Consider the following 18627-nt stretch of genomic DNA (forward strand, 5'->3'; position numbering starts at 1 on the left):
TCCATCCCTTTCCTCTCTCGAGCTTTGACTGTTAGGCTTAGGAGACTTAACGAATTACTTCGTAAAGCCACAGGTTTTGCTGGTTTGACAGTGTCTTTCTGTTAAGAGGGTTTTCCTGTGCCAAAGCCCATGAAGTAGCAAAAATATAAGCAGCCTGTATGTGAGTGTAGGGTATAACCTGAGAGTGGTACTGTGTTTATGTGAAAGGATGCGAGCGCCCCAAGATGAATTATTATTAATTATATACTGTATTGCATAAGGATAATGTGTATATGCATCTTTTACATCCAAAGCACATTAAGTTTCCACTCAACGGTACTCTATAAATAAAGCTGCTTTACTTTGCGATGATGTGTTCTAGCTCCTCTGTCGGGTCTTTTACTTTACAGTCAACACTGAATGTGGGAATGTGTTGCATTGTGTAGGTGGATGTCTGTTGCTTATAATCACCTTTTGCCTGTATCTTAACAAATATGACGCACAGTTTTAAGGACTGCCAGCGGGCTGACATCAACCACTGTGTGTGTAGCAGTGCTTGTTAGGTTAGTTTTCCTTATATAACAGTAACTGTATGGATGTTCACAATATGTGTTAGTACAATATTACTTCACCCAAGAGTCACACTGTACAAGTTTGATCATTTGTGGCGAATGAAAAAACTGTTGACTGAAGTTGTTGACAGTAACACGTGTCGTTGCTCTCTCCTGTAGGTAACCTTGTACCAAACATTTGACAAAAACAAAACCTTTTCTCTGTTTCAGTCGGTCTTTTAACAGTGATAAACAGTTCATGTTCTGTTCATCGTTTATCACATTTGTGTGATCATGCAAAACATTGGATGGATTTGATAATCTCAGTTCATATGAACTCCTCATAAATGTGGATCACAACTTTGAGAGACACTCAGACCAGTGAGTCAGCAACGTTTCCAAAAAAAAGAAGCAAAGACCTGACTTTGAGTCCCAAATGCCATGTCACAGAATTAGTTGTTGCAAGATGGACTATCTATTTAATGTGGCAGAAAAATAAAACCTGTGCCTAAACTCACACTTTTTATTATATACTTGAAGTCAAACTATAAGATGATTCAGCATAGAAAGTAATGAAAATATATACGACAAGTATCCAGAAACGATGCAGATCCTGAGGACGATCCATTAGCAGATCATGCTAACAAATGTTGGGTGTATGTACCTGTATGTTTGCATTACAGCCGATGAAAACGCCTCACATTCATGAGACAAGTAGAGTAATTTTGTTGGACTGCTGATTGTAAACATACAGTAGCTGCAGATTGAAACCTCTGGTCAAGCAATGGATTAGTGAAGGCATTCTGTCAACAGTAAATCCACCCCGCCCAACCCCATTCTCTGTGTTTTAATCCTGCTGGTGGATCAAGGACACTTACCTCCTGAGAGTTTCACGTGCAGCTGTGTGTGTGTGGGCAGCGGGGTTTTAATTTGTGGGACTCTCAGGGAGGAGAGTGTGCTTTAATTTGTTACTACAACACGTCCAGATGTTGAGCTTGATTTTAGGACTGAATGTGTGTGTGTGTGAGAGAGAGAGCCTAGTTCAGTAGCCTGTTAAGTGTGTTACTGTGGTACCTCTCACATCAGCGGGTTTGCTGGTTGGAAAATAATTAATTTAGACGACGTTTCACAGAAAAAGCCTGAACGTTTTTGGAAAAGTCAAGAAACTGTGCTGTTGTTCTGACAGCAGTATACATTTATTTTGTATCATCAGATTATCTCAGGAACAACTAAAATCTGCACTCATTAGACATCAGGTGTTTGATAGTTGTGCTCTGTATTTCTCACAAACACATCTACCCAGTGTTCAGTCATTTATTTGGGTCAGTCTCCCACACATAGTCTCTGTCTTTCTGTAAACCTCCCCCTTCATCTGCCTCTCTATCAGCAGCACATTGCACAGCGATGGTGCACCTGATGCATACACTTCTGTTTGGTCTTGGAACGGCAACAAAGATGGAGAAGAGGGAATTTAGTGGAAGCTGAGAAGCTGAAATATCCTCCTACCAGCTTCTCTACACCGAAATGGTATAATGAAAGGTTAGAAAGTGGAAGTTAGGACAAGATCAAGGCAGCATGGTGGAGTAGTGGTTAGCCGCCTTAAAGCCAGGAGAACAGATCAGTCTGTCTTACTGCGTGGAGTTGCATGTTCTCCTCTTCCTCTGGGTACCCCGGCTTCCTCCTACCATTCTAACACATGCAGTTAGGTTAATTGAGGACTCTAAATTTGCTGTTGTTGTGAAGGAGATTGTGAATGTTTGTCTGTCTCTATATGTCAGCTCTGCTATAGACTGGTGACCTGTCCAGGGTGTAGGCCGCATCTCACCCAATCAGCAACATTGATCGGGGAAAAGCGGTTAGAATAATGGATGGACAAGATCATGTTTTGTTTTTTTTGTTTAGGCAAATGTGACAGCTTGTTTAGATCATATTGTCTTATCCTACTACATACTCGAATTACCACAAAATACTGAACACCGTCCCTTGTCTTCCTCTTCTTCCCGCTCACATGATCTATTCTCTCTCTCTGTGTCTCTCCTCTAGGTCTCCAACCTCCCTCCACCCCTGTCCTCCCTGTGGATCGTAGGGTTGCCCTGTCATCACTCCCTCCACCCTGGACAGACGAGTGGAAGGATTACTGGATCTCTTGTCATCACTCTTGTATCATCTTCCTCTGCCTATCCTCCACCTCCTTTCCCTCGTTTTCCATAATGTTGTGTGGATGATTTGTAAGGCCCACAAGTGAGACGTAGCTCTGCTGTTGTTGAAAATGATATAATGGATAAAGTGGAAACATGATATATGACACAGCAACCTGATCGAAGAAGCAGTGAGGAAAAAGTCTGCTGCTTCAAACAGCACCTTGATGACTAACAGCGCCTGGGAGTACTGATGCCCCCCCGCCCCAACGAACAGCAGCAGCACCAAAGAAATGTGCAGCGAGGAAATTGAAGTCCAGCCTGTTCAGTCAGCTGTCTTTTAAAGCAGGGGTGCCTTCACTGCGTTCTACGATCTGTTCCTTCGTCCTTCATCACCTCCTCGCTTCTCTTCACCTCCCAGTTTAATGGTGACTTCCTTGAAACTAAAACTTCCTTTCCTTCCTTTTCCCTTCTCACTTTTCTTCCTTTGGTCTACTCACCTACTTTTCACCATTCGCCCCTCCCTTGCCACGGCTGTCCTCCCCCCTCGCCCCCGCCCCCAGTCATCCTCCCCCTCCCCCTCTTCTGCCCCCTCCTCTCCCCACCACCACCAGCATCACCATCATCACCACCATCCTCACCCCCAGCCCCACCACCAACACCAGCTATCCTCCTCCCCGCCTCGTTTTTCACCCCCTCGCTTCCCGGCTGCCCCGTCCTCTCCTGTCGCCATGGCAACAGCTGCCACCGCTTCGTCTTCCTCCTCACCGTCATCTACGTCGTCAGCTAATGGTAGCGCCCGGGAGCACCTGCTGGCGGTGCGTCGGCGCACCCCTCACACCCGGCCATACACGATTGGGCCAGACAACCTGCGCAGCATGTTGGTGCAGGGCACAGTCGGGCCCTCCACCTCTGGGCCCTCCACCTCTGGGCCCTCCACCTCTGGGCCCTCCTGCTCCTCAGCTATGTCATCAGTACCACCTCAGCCAGAAGCTTCCGAGGTAGGACTCCAGCGGGCAAACAGTGACACGGACCTGGTGACTTCAGACAGCCGCTCATCGCTCACAGCGTCTACGTACCAGCTGACTCTAGGTCATGGTCACCTGGTCATCTCCTGGGACATCAAGGAGGAAGTAGATGCCACTGACTGGATCGGCCTTTACCACATCGGTGAGCAAATTCAAGCCACTTAGTTGTTGTTGTTCTACCTTTTGGGCTTTTTTATTCAAGGACATCAAATATGCAGTTTACAGGGATAATGGTGACAGTGATTTACAATTAAAATTAAAATAGTAATTCTTCTTTAATAGTGGTTCCTTGATTTCAGTTCGAAGTAGGATCCTGCAAAGGAGTCTTAGAAAAACAGTGAGGCTTCAGCTAAGAGGTCAGAAGTCAGCAGACTCACCACCTGATCATCAGTAGAAGCCATGGAAGAAAAGATTAGTTGATTAGTCCCAGTACTCTGCTGTATGACTGGAGGGTAAACATCTTCGAATTCAGTAGGGTGCAAAGAAAATGAAAGATCAACAACACTGGGATGAACTCTGATATTGTAGCATCTTTGAAAACCAAAGAGGCCATAATTTGTCTCCTTTTCCCTGTTGTCTCATGTTTTATACATGTTTTAATTTAGCTTTATTTCATCAGCGCGCATGACATGCTGCCAAAAGACGCTGGTTTTTAGCTGTTTATTTTAACTCAGTGCAACATGGTAACAGAACATGACATAGAGCCACCACCCTGTGGACCCAGCACCTGCAGGGACAGGCTTTCAGGTAGTGCTTGGATGGTTCCCTATACAGGTTTTCCAGACATGTCCAACTAGGGTAGACCTAGACCACGTAGAGTGAATATATTGTATATCTCATCTGACCTGCGAACACCTTTGGAAGTGGTGGACGATACGCGGGAAAGAGAAGTCTGGACTGCTTTGCTTATCTTGCTTTGCACAAGCCACCTTTGGATAGCAAGAATTGTCTCTGATACCATCCTGTGTCTGCTGTTCTTGCTGATACCCTGAAGTTCTCAGACACAGGTGCGAAAGAGAAGCTTTCAGCAGCCAGTGAAACATACACAGTTTCACAAATGCTCAAAAGTCAAGGTCAAACCACAGGAGAATGATTCTGTGTTCTGTGCAAGGGAATAAGTGCCTGTGGACAAGCCTTTATCAGAGAAAGAGGAAGACATAGAGAAAGCTGCTGAAAGGTGATCTCTCCATCCCTCCTATCTCACTGCAGCTCTTCAGCGGTATTGACCCAGGCACGGGGATTTCTGGGTTTTTTTCTCTCCAGAGAGATGCGCTGTTTCCAGCCTGGCTGTCAGCCAAGCTCCCCTGGAGCCACCTGAGCTCCATACCGTGCCCCGGCTGTCTGACCTGTGTGTGTGTGTGTGTGTGTGTGTGTGTGTGTGTGTGTGTGAGTAAGAGTAAAAGAGAGAGGAATACCTACACTATTTGCTATCACTGACAAAGGCTCCGGGTTTATTAACGGTGACCTGTTGTGACACAAGGAACAAGGTGTGTGTGTGTGTGTGTGTGTGTGTGTGTGTGTGTGTGTGTGTGTGTGTGTGTGTGTGTGTGTGTGTGTGTGTGTGTGTGTGTGCGCGCACGCGCGCATCTAACTGACATCCCCATTGGTCCATTAGGACATGGGCCATTTGTCATCCTTTACACAGGGTGTACACATAAATGTTTGATGGTTCAACAGGCACAGACAGGGATGTGGTTTACACCAGATACTTCTTCACTGAACTCTAGAGTTAAATAGTATTTAGTTAAGTATTTATCAGTGTAAAATAAGTGAGTACTGTATATCAGATAAATAAAAATAATAATAATAAACTACTCATTTTGAGAAAAGAAACAAAACACTAAGCATGTATAAACCCACACACCTCTAATTTTGGATAACTGTGAGAACTAAAGAGTTTCACTCATTTCTATAAACAAGTCTCAACAAATTTGTCCTAATTAAGGAGACTTAACCTCTAATCACACTAATGAGAATGTTAACACATACAAATGTAAAAAGATAAATACTTTGACATTACAACTGTTTTAATTGGCTCAGCATCACTCGTATAACAAAAGAAAACAAAAGATATAGCTTCCTGTGGAAAAATGGGCACATGGAAAGAGGAGGTCAAGTACAATTACAAAATAGAGCAGTTGTGGTACTTCCTGTTATAACAGACATTTCCTTATATTGAAGTTTACACTTGTATATGATAAACAATGTTATTAAAAACACTGAAAGAAGCACAATACATACAGTGACAGTGACTCTATACACACTGAAATACAAGTCTATAAATCACATAGGATTGTTTCAAAGATGTGGAATTGTTTCCTTTCAAACCCATTGTGGTGGCATACAGATCCAAAATGCACTGTGTCACTGTCCAGATACCTGACATAAACAGCAACAAGCCAGCTTTCAACTTGTTGTCATAAACCTCAAAGAATGTAAATATGTTTGTGTTTATCAGATGAGACGAGCGTGGCTAATGTATGGGAGTCTAAGAATCGTGGTGTGAACGGCACCCAGAGAGGACAGATTGTGTGGAGACTGGAGCCTGGACCCTACTTCATGGAGCGTAAGTAAACTTAATGTCCTATGATTTAGTCAATTAAACACATATATGTCACAGGAACATCCTACTGATTGTACACCATGAAAATCAGCATGAGGAATCCCACACGGCCTTCGAACACAGCTGTACGTACCTGTGGATGTGAAGGAGCTTTTTCAAATGGAGCGAGGACACACTCCTTGATTTCTTAGTGATGATCATTGTATTTGTGTGTGCTCTCTTCACAGCGGAGACTAAGATCTGCTTTAAATACTATCATGGTGTAAGTGGATCGCTAAGAGCAACAACACCTTGTATCACTGTCAAGAACCCTGGAGTGGCGGTATGTACGTTTTTTCTGTGTGTGCACAAGTTGTGACAGGGGCATGTTTACCACTGTGCTCCATCTTTTCTTTTAATATCACTGTAGGTGTTTAAGAGCTGAGGAAACCAGTTGCTTTAATTTTGAAAGCAAAACTTTTCCCAATTCTTGCAGATGTAAGACTTCAGCTGCTCCCCTGTTTAGGTTCTCCTTTGTTGTTCATAATGTGACAGATGTTTTCAGTGGGTGACATTCACACATTCAGCAACAATTCATTATTACAGTAGCATTATCCAACTTCCCACTGGAAACAGGTTTGTTTTACTCATGATGCAGAAATAAACATGCTGTAAATCTGTTCATCTAGTTGCATTTGGACAAAACTAGTGCCCATAATTTAATTTAGAATTTAATAAGTGACATTTTCTTGACTCAGCTTGTTCAAGCAGAAGCTAAAAATTCAGAGATGGCAGTGCTGCAGGGAACGGAGCGAGGTGGATGTCACTAAGCTCTCTGCAGCACAAACTGAGGTGTAGACGTTTGCTCCAGTTGAGTCAGTGAAATGAAAAGCAGTCAGCTTTAATCAGAGCTCACTGAGCCTCTCTGATGTTTCCTTCTTTTAGCTTTTCGTCAATCTCTTGTGAGTTTTCGTGGAGAGAAGGCAGTTTGCTCTAAAAATAGAAATGTAAGTCATCCACTCATACTGTTCTCCTATTGGTTGTTTTCAATCAGGTGGGCAGTGAAGGCCAAGTGGAAGACCAATCAGGGAACGAGCACTGTCGGAAACTAGTCAGCTTCACCCTATCAGGTGAGAGGACTGGTTTAGCGGCACCATCATGTACTGTAGTGTTGCTCCACTAAACACAAACACTTATGAAAGTGTGATTTCTTCTCCAGACATCCGGGCAGTGGGTCTGAAGAAAGGCATGTTCTTCAACCCAGACCCTTACCTGAAGATGTCCATCCAGCCTGGGAAGAGGAGTGGCCTCCCCAAGTTTACCCACCATGGGCAGGAGAGACGGTCCTCCATTATAGCTAACACCACCAACCCAGTGTGGCATGGGGAGGTCAGTACACACCACATAGTACCTGAAGGATTGTGTGAACATACCTTCCTTAAGAAAAGAGTAAATATACAAAATGTGAAAATAAAACGACACCTTTCTTGTCGTTCTACCTGTAGAAGTACACCTTTGTGGCTCTGATGACTGACGTGTTGGAGATTGAAGTTAAAGATAAATTTGCCAAGAGCCGACCAATCATCAAGCGGTTTCTGGGTCAGCTGACCATCCCCGTGCAGAGACTTCTGGAGAGGCCGGCAGCTGAGTGAGTCCATACACACAAGACGCAAGAGTGCAGGTTCTATATGTGTGTAAACAAATATGCCGTAGGTGTAGAACAGCAGCACAAAAGAGCAGAAAGTGGAAAGTGAAATGTTTTTATTGTTTGTATTTTCAGCATTTAACCACAGTGACTCATTATAGTTCAGTTCATATCAGTCAATGTCAGTGTGGGCACAGTATTTCCAACAAGTTGATAGTTTATGTTGGAAAGACAAACAGCATTTAAACACTGCATTCGCCAACTGACTGTGTAAATAAACAGCACTAGCTCTCACACTGTAACTTCACGAATGCTCCAGACCTGTTGTTTGTAATAGACAGACTTTCTTCTCTTGTTTGACTTAAGAATTCTACTGTATTTTAATTATTTTCATCTGAGTGATTTTAAAGTTCAGAAATGATAATAATAAAATTGACAAAATTCTGATAAATTAATTACAGTACACTTGGTTGAGGTTCTCAAATCCCAGGGTTCTTTTACTTTTTCCATCCTCACGTTCAATATGCAATGAATGTGTCAATAAAAATAAGAAGAAATATAATTCTGTGAATTCTATTAACTTAAGCACATTGATAAAGATCACATTAAAATTTATGAACAATCTATACCATATTTTTCCTGCCACTGTGTGTACACAGCGATCAGCCAGTGAGCTACAGCCTGTGTCGACATCTCCCTGCGGACCATGTGAGCGGGCAGCTTCTGTTTAGAGTGGACATCACCTCCAACGGACATGAAGGTGCGTGTATCTTTCTGTATGTGTACTTTTCCATGCTAAATTAAACTAACTACACATGCGTACAACGAATGTTGTCAATGTTTGAAAATCAGATTTCAGCTCAAGAGTCAACTCACCTCCCTGTCATTGGGAACCCTTCATCTCAGTCTTTTTACATACCCCTGCTCTTTCTCCTCTCCTCTCCCTCCGTACCGTTTTCTCTCAGAAGCCTCCCCTGATGCAGTGGGAACCATCTTGGGTGGTGCAGTGAATGGTGACCCAGGCAGTCCCTCAGACGACGAAGACCTCCCTCACCCCTCCTCATCCTCACGCGTCACATGTGGACCCTCTCCCACAGGCTCTGACGAAGGTTCCCTTTTAGTAAACGGTGCTTGTTACTATGGTGATGACAGCATGTGGCAGGAGCCTGGGCAGATTGGAGAGGAGGATCTTCTGCCAGTGGCTCTTGGTGGACACACCCACCGGCAGGTGTCACTCAACGACTACCTAGATGCCATTGAGGCTCCGAGGAGCCCTGGTGACCGATCTCTGGCAGGGCCCTCTCCAAAACTGCGCTCTAGCTTTCCAACAGACACGCGGCTCAATGCCATGCTGCACATAGACTCAGACGAGGACGAAGAGACAGCGGGGCAGCACAGGGACCAATCACAGCAGAGTACAGATGTAGCTTCAGGGAGATCAGCTACTTCAGAGTCTCAACAGGGGAATGAGGGCGCAAAAGGAGAGCCTCAGACTCAGACTGGATCTGGAGTTACAGTAGAGGCTGGTCCATCTTCTGGTGCTAAGCCTATAACTGTACCTGCAGAAGGTGCAACTGGAGTTCAAACACCCGCAGAAACATCAGCAGCTATTGAGACTGCAGCCAGGACTGAAGAGGCTGCTGGTGCATCAACTGAGATGGTACATGTCACCGGAGAAACCTCCACTGCCTCCCACTTATCTCAGGTATCTGGGGCCGAGGCAGCTGCTGGACCAGTGGAGTCTGTCGGGGAGTGTACCTGTCAGGAGCAAAGCAGCAGGACGGGCACAAACCAAGAAGTACGCTTTAGCCCCACACATGGACCCCTTTCACCCATTCAGGTGAGCAGCTGTAAGCAGAATGATTAATAAGCAGAGGTTCTACAACATCCGCCTTTGTTCGATCATATTCTCCTCTCTCTTCAGGAGGTGGAGATGAGAAAAGATGTGGCTCCGAAAGCGGAGGAGGAAGGGGCGGAGTCATCGAGCAGTGAGGCAAACGGGCCAGTAGCAACAGCTGCTCCTACCAGCACCAACACCATGGACCAACTAGGAGAAGGAACGTCTGAGACAGGTACAAAATGTTGCTGTTTTTGTTAATGAGGTATATAATAATGTGTCTTAGGTCTTCCTACCATGTTAAAGCTCTAATTGTGATATTTAATTTCTTTGTAATAACCAGTGGACTGAAAGATAGTGTGGTGTAGTGGTAACAAAGTGAAAATCCAAAGAGTGGCCAGCTGCTAGTTAACATACTGCAGCTTCAGACATGCTGGAAAGACAACCACCTCAATAACATTTGGACTTTTATGCCCAATTTGTGTTAACCAAACAGTATTTAAAGGACTCTGAGAACATGTGGACAAAAATTCTGTGGTGCAATGAGACGAAATTAAACCAAATGTGAACAGAGGGGTGTCACCTGCTCCCATCATCACCTGCTAATACCATCGCTACAGTGCAGCACAGTGCTTTGGGGGCACCTCTAAGCAGGAGGGATAGGTCAGAATTGAAGAAAGGGTGAATTTTAACCTGCTTTGACTCTTCAGAACATCTGTTAAGACACCTGAAGATAACAATTCAATCTGCTCAGTCTAGTCTTATGGTGCTTGAGAGAGTTGGAGAAGATCCAGGTGTGAGAAGCTTAAAGGGACTTCCCCAAACATGGTTCAGACAAGCACACAAACGTGGACGCTTTGAGCTACAGTCAGTTTCGCACGTTGATGAGAGGAAATCCTAACATGACTCAAGCTGAAGCTACAGTGTGGGTGTTGTCTCTAGGCACTATAGCACGAAACAATGAGGCAAAAGCTGACATGTCCCACAGACTCTATGTTCATTCACTAGTGTCGTCATGGAGTGTTCGGTAGCCTATATCCCCACCTTGTGGATGGAGCAGGGTCACCTCCATGCACATTGAGCATGTTTATCAGCAATGCACATTAGTGCTAGCTGGGCCGGGCATTTTCATTTACCTCTGGGTAATGTTTGGGGACTTATCCAAGAAAACCTCAAGCTGTAACTGTTTCTAGAGCGTTTTTGACAAAGTGCTGGGCTAAGGGTATGAATAATTTGGCATCATGTGGTACTGTATGTAGATTAATGGGGAAGTTCTTTAAATTTCAAATTAAATTTAGTGTAAGTAAAATGTGTAAAACATGAACGGCTACTCAAACCCTTCCATAAAATCCTATGTACAGTATGTAACGTAACGATACCTCACAGAGAGGAGAATGTGGAGATGTTGAAAGGAAAGGGAGGAGGTGATGCTGCAGCTGTGTTGAAGTTCCTGATGGTGAATGGGAGGTGGGAGTAGACATTGATTGCTATTGATCACTGAGGGTGACAGTGGGGGCAGGAAGGAAATGTAATGAGCAAATACCTGTAGCTGTAGAGTTTAATGTAACATATATTGATTATGATGTAATTGATGTGCGCTGGGAGGTGTTTGTGACTCTCAGAGAGAGTTTGTAACAAACAAGGAGTCGCACGCTAGCTTGATGCAGAGTTTGGGGGCAGTCCGTGTGGGGACTGTGCACTGCTTATGATGACGTAACTGGGACATGCACAGGACATCTTACCAACACTCTGCAGTAAACATCAACCAACTCTTATTCAAAGGTTTTCTGCAGTTTTTAAAAAAGCTGCTGAATTACAGAAGAAACAGGTGTTTAACCTTTTGATTGTATTAAGTAATGGCAGGTAGAGCACCGTGCTGGAGAGGAGATGATGTATGATCATGCTCATAGAGAGCTCTGTCATTGAGACAATGTTATAAGACAATATTTCACAGAGTGTCTTTGTGTTTGCGTGTGTGTGTGTGTGTGTGTGCAGGTGCCACCGCTCAGCTTATTTGCCACCAGTCAATACGCTCCCTGCCGTCTGTTCGCCATGACATTAGTCGTTACCAGAGAGTGGACGAGCCACTGCCACCTAGTAAGTGTGTGTGGACTGCAGTACATTATAATTTATAACCAATTGCACAAATGTTTTTTTATCCTATGTAAGCATCTTATAATGTGCTGTAAGCAAGTGGGATGGAACTTGTTCAAAAACATCTTTTAGCATTTTTCCCGTCAGCCTGGCCTTGGTATTGTGTGTTCTTAAGTCTTAAAGTGTGTGTATGTGTGTAAACCAGATTGGGAGGCTCGTATCGACAGCCACGGTCGGGTCTTTTATGTGGATCACGTCAACAGAACCACAACGTGGCAGCGTCCCACCGCTCCCCCTGCCCCTCAGACCCTCCAAAGGTCCAACTCCATTCAGCAGATGGAGCAGCTGAACCGCAGGTCAGAATACACACTTAGAATGGTTCCTAATGAAATCCAGATGCAAGAAAAATCAATCAACCACCTTCAGATGTCACTGTAGTGATGAATACACACATATATTCACACATACACAAACTTCTCCAGGTACCAGAGTATTCGGAGGACAATAACCAATGACAGCAGACCAGAGGAGCAGCCAGCCAATGAGCTGCCGACAGATGAGACTGATATGCATCCCTCCATCCCAGGTAATTGTCTTTGTGCACTGCAGTGATCTGTGTAGTAAAGCTTATCTCTCATTCTTTATTTGTGCATTTCTTCTGATGTTGTGTGTGTTGCAGAGCTGCGAAGAGACAACAGTGTCGCTCAGTCCAGTTCTAGGTCTCGCCTCAGCCTCCTGCTTCAGTCTCCCAGCGCCAGGTTCCTCACTAGCCCCGACTTCTTCACTGTGCTGCATTCCAACCCTGTATGGACACTCCTCTTAAACTATGTTCCTTCTTCAAATCATCCATCTCTCTTTTTCCTTACCTCTTTCTGATAGAGCACATATGTAGTTTGTTTCCTTTCCTACACAATACAACACATTAATGAATCGTATTTATGAGCTGCAGCAATACAAATGTTTTACTTTATTATTATGGAGCAGTAGATGTTCACTGATCATAACTTATTTCATTCTGTCTTTGATTGATGCGTTTCTTTCAGAGTGCCTACCGTATGTTCAGTACCAACACGTGTCTGAAGCATATGATCAGTAAGGTTCGTCGGGATGCTCACCATTTCGAGCGCTACCAGCACAACAGGGACCTGGTGGCCTTCCTCAACATGTTCGCCAACAAACAAGTGGAGTTGCCCAGAGGCTGGGAGATGAAGCATGACCACACCGGCAAGGTGGGACAACACCCATAAAACCATACTATGTCAAAGGGAATGTTGAAACTGAGAATAGTTCTTACCTGCTCAATGTTGATTTGATGCCAACTACAGCAACAATGTTTGGACTGTTTACCACTGTTTACCACTGTGTTGCTTCACTCATCTTTGGCCCGGAGCAAACAGCGTTCTGCTGGTATTTAAACACTGAAATAAGTGGACAAAAACACAAACAAACACAATTTTAAACCTTGTTACAGTGGAAACTTTCTCAGTAAATTATTTTATTGTTAGTCAGTGTTGATGAAGTGTTTTAAATGGATGGAATCTTTAACATTTCATACCAGGAAACAAAGAAATCTGTGTCCTTTACTCCATTTGAAATATTTCTGTTTGGGTGTGTGTGTGTGTGTGTGTGTGTGTGTGTGTGTGTGTGTGTGTGTGTGTGTGTGTGTGTGTGTGTGTGTGTGTGTGTGTGTGTGTGTGTGTGTGTGTGTGTGGTCACGTGCAGCCTTTCTTCGTGGACCACAACTGCCGGGCCACCACCTTTATCGACCCCCGGCTCCCTCTTCAGAGCTCTCGGCCCCCAAGCCTCCTGGCTCACCGCCAACACTTAACTCGCCAACGCAGCCACAGCGCGGGGGAGGTCAGCCCAAGACGTCTGGTAAGAAATTCCCTTTTAGGGGGTGTTGTTGACACATGTTGTTCACGTCAACTAGCATTTATGTCCTCTGAACCCCGAAGGCTAAAATAACACATCCTCCTGCTGTCCCTGTAGGTCGGTGAAGATCCCCGTCACGCTGGTCCTCCCGTCCTGCCGCGGCCTTCCAGTACCTTCACATCTGCCAGCAGGGGGCAGTGTCAAGACGTTGTGCCAGTGGGTTAGTATATGCACACACACTCTCACCGTAACACCTCACCTGCTCAGAGTTGATAAAAACTGATCAGTATGTTTGTGTCTTCTTTTAGCGTACAACGACAAGATTGTGGCGTTTCTACGACAACCAAACATCTTTGAGATTTTGCAGGAGAGACAGTCGGACTTCAGCCGGAACCATTCACTCAGGTACACACGCTGTATTTTATCAGTGCTCCGTACAGGAAGTAAGATGATCTCCACAGTCAGCATTGTTCTGTTTATTGTTGCTGTGGCAACAGGGAGAAGGTGCAGCTGATACGCACAGATGGAGCGTCTGGATTGGCCAGACTGTCAGGAGACGCAGACGTCGTCATGCTGCTAAGGTGACGCTGACTGACCTACTGCAACCAGCTGCCCACCCCCCTGCCTATCCCCGTCTACCTCCCCCCTTCCCTCTCCGCCGGCCCGCCTACCGGCCCCCCTCCCTCTCCGCCCGCCTACCTGCCTGCCTACCTCCCTCATCACTTAAAGGCTTACTTGCACTCAGCAAAGGTAATAGTCTATTCACTTACTCACTACCTCATTTAATTTCTCTCTACAGTCTATTTGAAGATGAAGTCATGTCCTATGTGCCTCCTCACAACTTACTTCACCCCAGCTACTGTCAGTCACCTCGTGGATCCCCAGTGTCCTCTCCCCAGAACTCACCTGGTAGGAGAGTTTCACATACATTATATCCTGTATGTCAATATACAGCATTAGTTCCATACTTATCAGTTGCAGGCCTAGTTACATTTGATATGGTTTTTGGTTATTTGTTTTTCTTGTCAATAACATTTTAGGAAAGGATACATGTTATCTGCCATATGTAGCAATCAGATTATTTCCTTTACTATCTGACTAGTGACTGTCTCTCTGCCTGTAGGTACACAGAGAGCAAATGCCAGAGCTCCAGCACCCTACAAGAGAGACTTTGAGGCCAAACTGCGCAACTTCTACAGGAAACTTGAAACTAAAGGCTATGGACAAGGACCAGGAAAGCTGAAGTGAGTGTACTGCACTTGTTTGAAGAGAGCAACATTTCTCTGATTTGCATTTTCATGTGCCAACAATTATGTGTCTCAGGCTAATCATCCGTCGTGACCACTTGCTGGAAGATGCCTTCAACCAGATCATGTGCTACTCACGTAAAGACCTGCAGCGCAGCAAGCTTTACGTTAGCTTTGTGGGTGAGGAAGGGTGAGTATGGTGGAGGAAAACAAGCACAAAACCAGGGTCAAGCATCACAACACACTTATCTCCTTTGTTGCCTTTCAAAGCCCTAGCACTCTAGCTTCTACATTTGTTTTTCCTCAATATTTAAATTTATATGTAGCTATCACACAGCAGAAGGACTGAAATGTGTGACAGCTCAGCAGTGAGAACAATATTAGGATTAATGTGTTTGCTGTGCACAAAAGTGTTCTGTATCTACAGTAAACATTGAATCTGCAATGAGAAATAATAATACCACAATATGTATATACAGCAGAAAAATCCCAAAATATATATTATCACACTTCAGGTACATTTTTACAGAGTTATTTTATAAATGTACCGTACACTGGCTGCCAGTAGCACAGCAGTTGCAGTAATAAAGCTGATCAGAGACTTCTATGATGCCCTGTATTAAATGTTTTGTAAGAAAAAAGAAAAAGATTTATTAAGTGTGTGTTTCAGGTTGGACTACAGTGGGCCTTCCAGAGAGTTCTTCTTCTTGGTATCCAGGGAACTGTTCAACCCTTATTATGGTCTGTTTGAATACTCTGCCAATGACACCTACACCGTTCAGATCAGCCCCATGTCCGCCTTCGTAGACAATCACCACGAATGGTGAGATTTAGAGTAGATCTACACACACAGATGCCACTGTTGAAGTTAATGCACATTTATTTTTCAGCCTGACAACCTTTTTGCACGTTTGTGTGCGTTTCAGGTTTCGGTTCAGTGGTCGTATTCTGGGTCTGGCTCTGATCCATCAGTACCTCCTGGATGCCTTCTTCACCAGACCTTTCTATAAAGGCCTACTGCGCATGTACATACAGAATCGCATCGTTTCCATACTGTGTACAAGAACGTTTTTTTAAATGAATACCTAATATGACATAATGTCATATTGTCCACTATCTAGTCCCTGTGACCTGAGTGACCTGGAGTATCTGGATGAGGAGTTTCACCAGTCCCTTCAGTGGATGAAGGACAATGACATAGAAGACATGCTGGACCTGACCTTCACTGTCAACGAAGAAGTCTTTGGACAGGTCAGACTCTGTTGGATGCATGAAAAAATAAAATGAATGCCCATTCTTCACAAGCATATATTGTATCACAAAGCTTGAGAATCTCAAGCTTTGCAATACTGCTATCAAATCAAATGGAAAAAAAAATAAAAATAAGGGATCACTTACTTACCAATGTACACTTTAAATAGTTTATTTAGCTAAATAAACCATTTAAAGAGTTGCACCAATTTTCTTCCTGTAGATAACTGAAAGAGAGCTGAAGCCTGGTGGCGCCAACATCCCCGTCTCTGAAAAGAACAAAAAGGAATACATAGAGCGGATGGTGAAGTGGAGGATAGAGAGAGGAGTGGTGCAGCAGACTGAGAGCCTGGTCAGAGGTTTCTATGAGGTGCGATGTTAGTTTTTGTATGTTTCAAAAAAAACTAAGTTTGTAATTATGTCACTTTTTTGTTCATTTTCATAGTTTGACGTCTTTACACCAATTCCATATTTAATCAAAAGGTATTGTGAGAAAGAATTTACATGGTTACACTATAAAGTCTGTTGTTTTGTCTTTGTTAACCAGGTGGTTGACGCCAGGTTGGTGTCAGTATTTGACGCCAGGGAGCTGGAGCTAGTCATTGCCGGCACCGCGGAGATTGACTTATCAGATTGGAGGAACAACACGGAATACAGAGGGGGTACATATTTTACTTATACTAATTTTATGTAGACTTGCAAGGGAATGTAGGATGTAGAAAATCTTAATATCGAAAGAAACAAATAGTTTGATTAGGTTTTATTCAGAAATATTGGGGCAGAAAATTTCTGCCCGTTATGTATGACCAAAGAATATGAACTGTTTTGCTTGAAATTGCAAAATAACATTTATTTATTTTGTTATTAGTTATTTAGCTATTTTTGGATTTTTTTTCGTGAGAGAAGAAACATGGGAAGATGGAGAGAGGATTTAACGTGTAACAAAGGTCCCTAGCTGGAACTGAACAGGGGATGTTGGTGTTATGTGTGATGCTCTAATTCGGCAAACTGGGAAATCCTTTATTAGTATTTCTAATGTTTGACTCTAAAACCTCTAGCACAAGGGGATGTGACCAAATGACAAGCTAGAGTCATTAAATCCTAATCCAAGGAGAGTTTGAATGTTCTGATGGCGGCACCAGTAAACCCAGTTTTTCCAGGTTCTCGTCTGTGTGGATCACTGCTGCTGCAGCGACCTATTTTTCTCTGTGTCATGATCCTATTAGCATAGTTACATGAGATGATATGTTCTGTTTAGGTTACCATGACAACCACATAGTGATCCGGTGGTTCTGGGCGGCAGTGGAGAGGTTCAACAATGAACAGAGACTACGACTCCTGCAGGTAGGTCTAAATAGAGACCAAGGTTTGTTAGTTGATAAATTTGAGGTAAATTGCTGCTTATCTTCCTTTTCTGCCCATCTCTGTGTTTCAGTTTGTGACAGGGACGTCCAGTATTCCTTATGAAGGCTTCGCTTCACTGCGAGGCAGCAACGGACCACGTAGATTCTGTGTGGAGAAGTGGGGAAAAGTTACCTCACTGCCCAGGTGAGCAAAGGGACAACTGCAGCTTCTTAAAAGCTAGTGACATGACAAATGTTCCCATAATTTTAACATCCATAAAAGAAGCCCAAGAATTAACAAGCTGATTTCTGTGACTGTAACATCACTCCCTGCTTGTCTGTCTCCAGAGCTCATACCTGCTTCAATCGCTTAGACCTGCCGCCGTACCCGTCCTTCTCAATGCTGTATGAGAAGATGCTGACTGCTGTGGAGGAGACCAGCACCTTTGGCCTGGAATGAGACCGTCTGCATACCCACTTGTGAACTACTCTTAAGGACTTCTGGTGACAATGGGACCATAGTAGAAGCTGGACAGGGATTCAGAAACATGGACTAAGAGGCTAGGACATTTGAACCACAGAGCTGTACTCTGACCTCTGTTTATGGGAAATTTCAAGAGGTCAGTTTTTTTCCTTCGTTTTGTTGCTGCATGGATTCTGCACACATGCTTTCACCTTTGCGATGTGACAAAGACCCACACTGCCTTTGGTCTGGCAGTTATGGTTCGAAGTCCCAATCAAAGATGAGGATGTATTTTTTACTAATAAGGAAAAAAAAAAAAAAAAAAAAACGCAACCACTGCCTTCTCTGCAAACGCCAAGTGGATTCAGCCTCTTATTCAAAGTTTCGATGGACCTTGTCCAGGACTGTGGACTTGTAGTACAGCACCCCCATGTGGCCTGATGTTGGAACTGCTCAGTGCTTTTCTTTCTCCAAGCCTTTAGGACTGCCAGATGTAGCTTTTGCTCATGTTTGTGGCATATTCCAATGAGTTTTACTTACAGCAACAGATGGTTTGCTATTGTTGTTACAGTTTTTTCGATCTCCAAGGACAAATGATTTTCTAATGATGTGGAAGTGATATGTTGTCATTTGAATG

At 44.0% G+C, this 18627-nt stretch overlaps 1 protein-coding gene across 2 annotated transcripts; it reads left to right on the forward strand.

Moving 5' to 3' along the window:
• The first annotated feature begins 3259 nt into the window (after positions 1 to 3259).
• On the forward strand, positions 3260 to 18318 carry hecw2b (HECT, C2 and WW domain containing E3 ubiquitin protein ligase 2b). Of its 2 annotated transcripts, none has more exons than XM_026361905.1 (29): positions 3260 to 3838; positions 6155 to 6262; positions 6487 to 6581; positions 7293 to 7368; positions 7458 to 7627; positions 7744 to 7886; positions 8543 to 8643; positions 8849 to 9723; positions 9808 to 9955; positions 11716 to 11817; positions 12020 to 12170; positions 12297 to 12400; positions 12494 to 12618; positions 12858 to 13043; positions 13537 to 13689; positions 13804 to 13906; positions 13995 to 14091; positions 14184 to 14267; positions 14486 to 14595; positions 14810 to 14930; positions 15010 to 15123; positions 15604 to 15756; positions 15860 to 15958; positions 16055 to 16184; positions 16408 to 16554; positions 16732 to 16846; positions 17443 to 17528; positions 17620 to 17732; positions 17876 to 18318. In XM_026361905.1, the coding sequence occupies exons 1-29, from the start codon at positions 3400 to 3402 to the stop codon at positions 17985 to 17987; spliced, it is 4560 nt and encodes a 1519-aa protein (XP_026217690.1). In that variant the 5' UTR covers positions 3260 to 3399; the 3' UTR covers positions 17988 to 18318. The 2 variants fall into 2 exon arrangements, with proteins under 2 accessions (XP_026217690.1, XP_026217689.1); XM_026361904.1 differs by having other exon boundaries at positions 3298 to 3838; positions 8852 to 9723.
• Positions 18319 to 18627: the final 309 nt, after the last annotated feature.

Source organism: Anabas testudineus, chromosome 2 (genome assembly GCF_900324465.2).
Source record: "Anabas testudineus chromosome 2, fAnaTes1.2, whole genome shotgun sequence".
In the NCBI taxonomy this organism is placed as follows: Eukaryota; Metazoa; Chordata; class Actinopteri; order Anabantiformes; family Anabantidae; genus Anabas; species Anabas testudineus.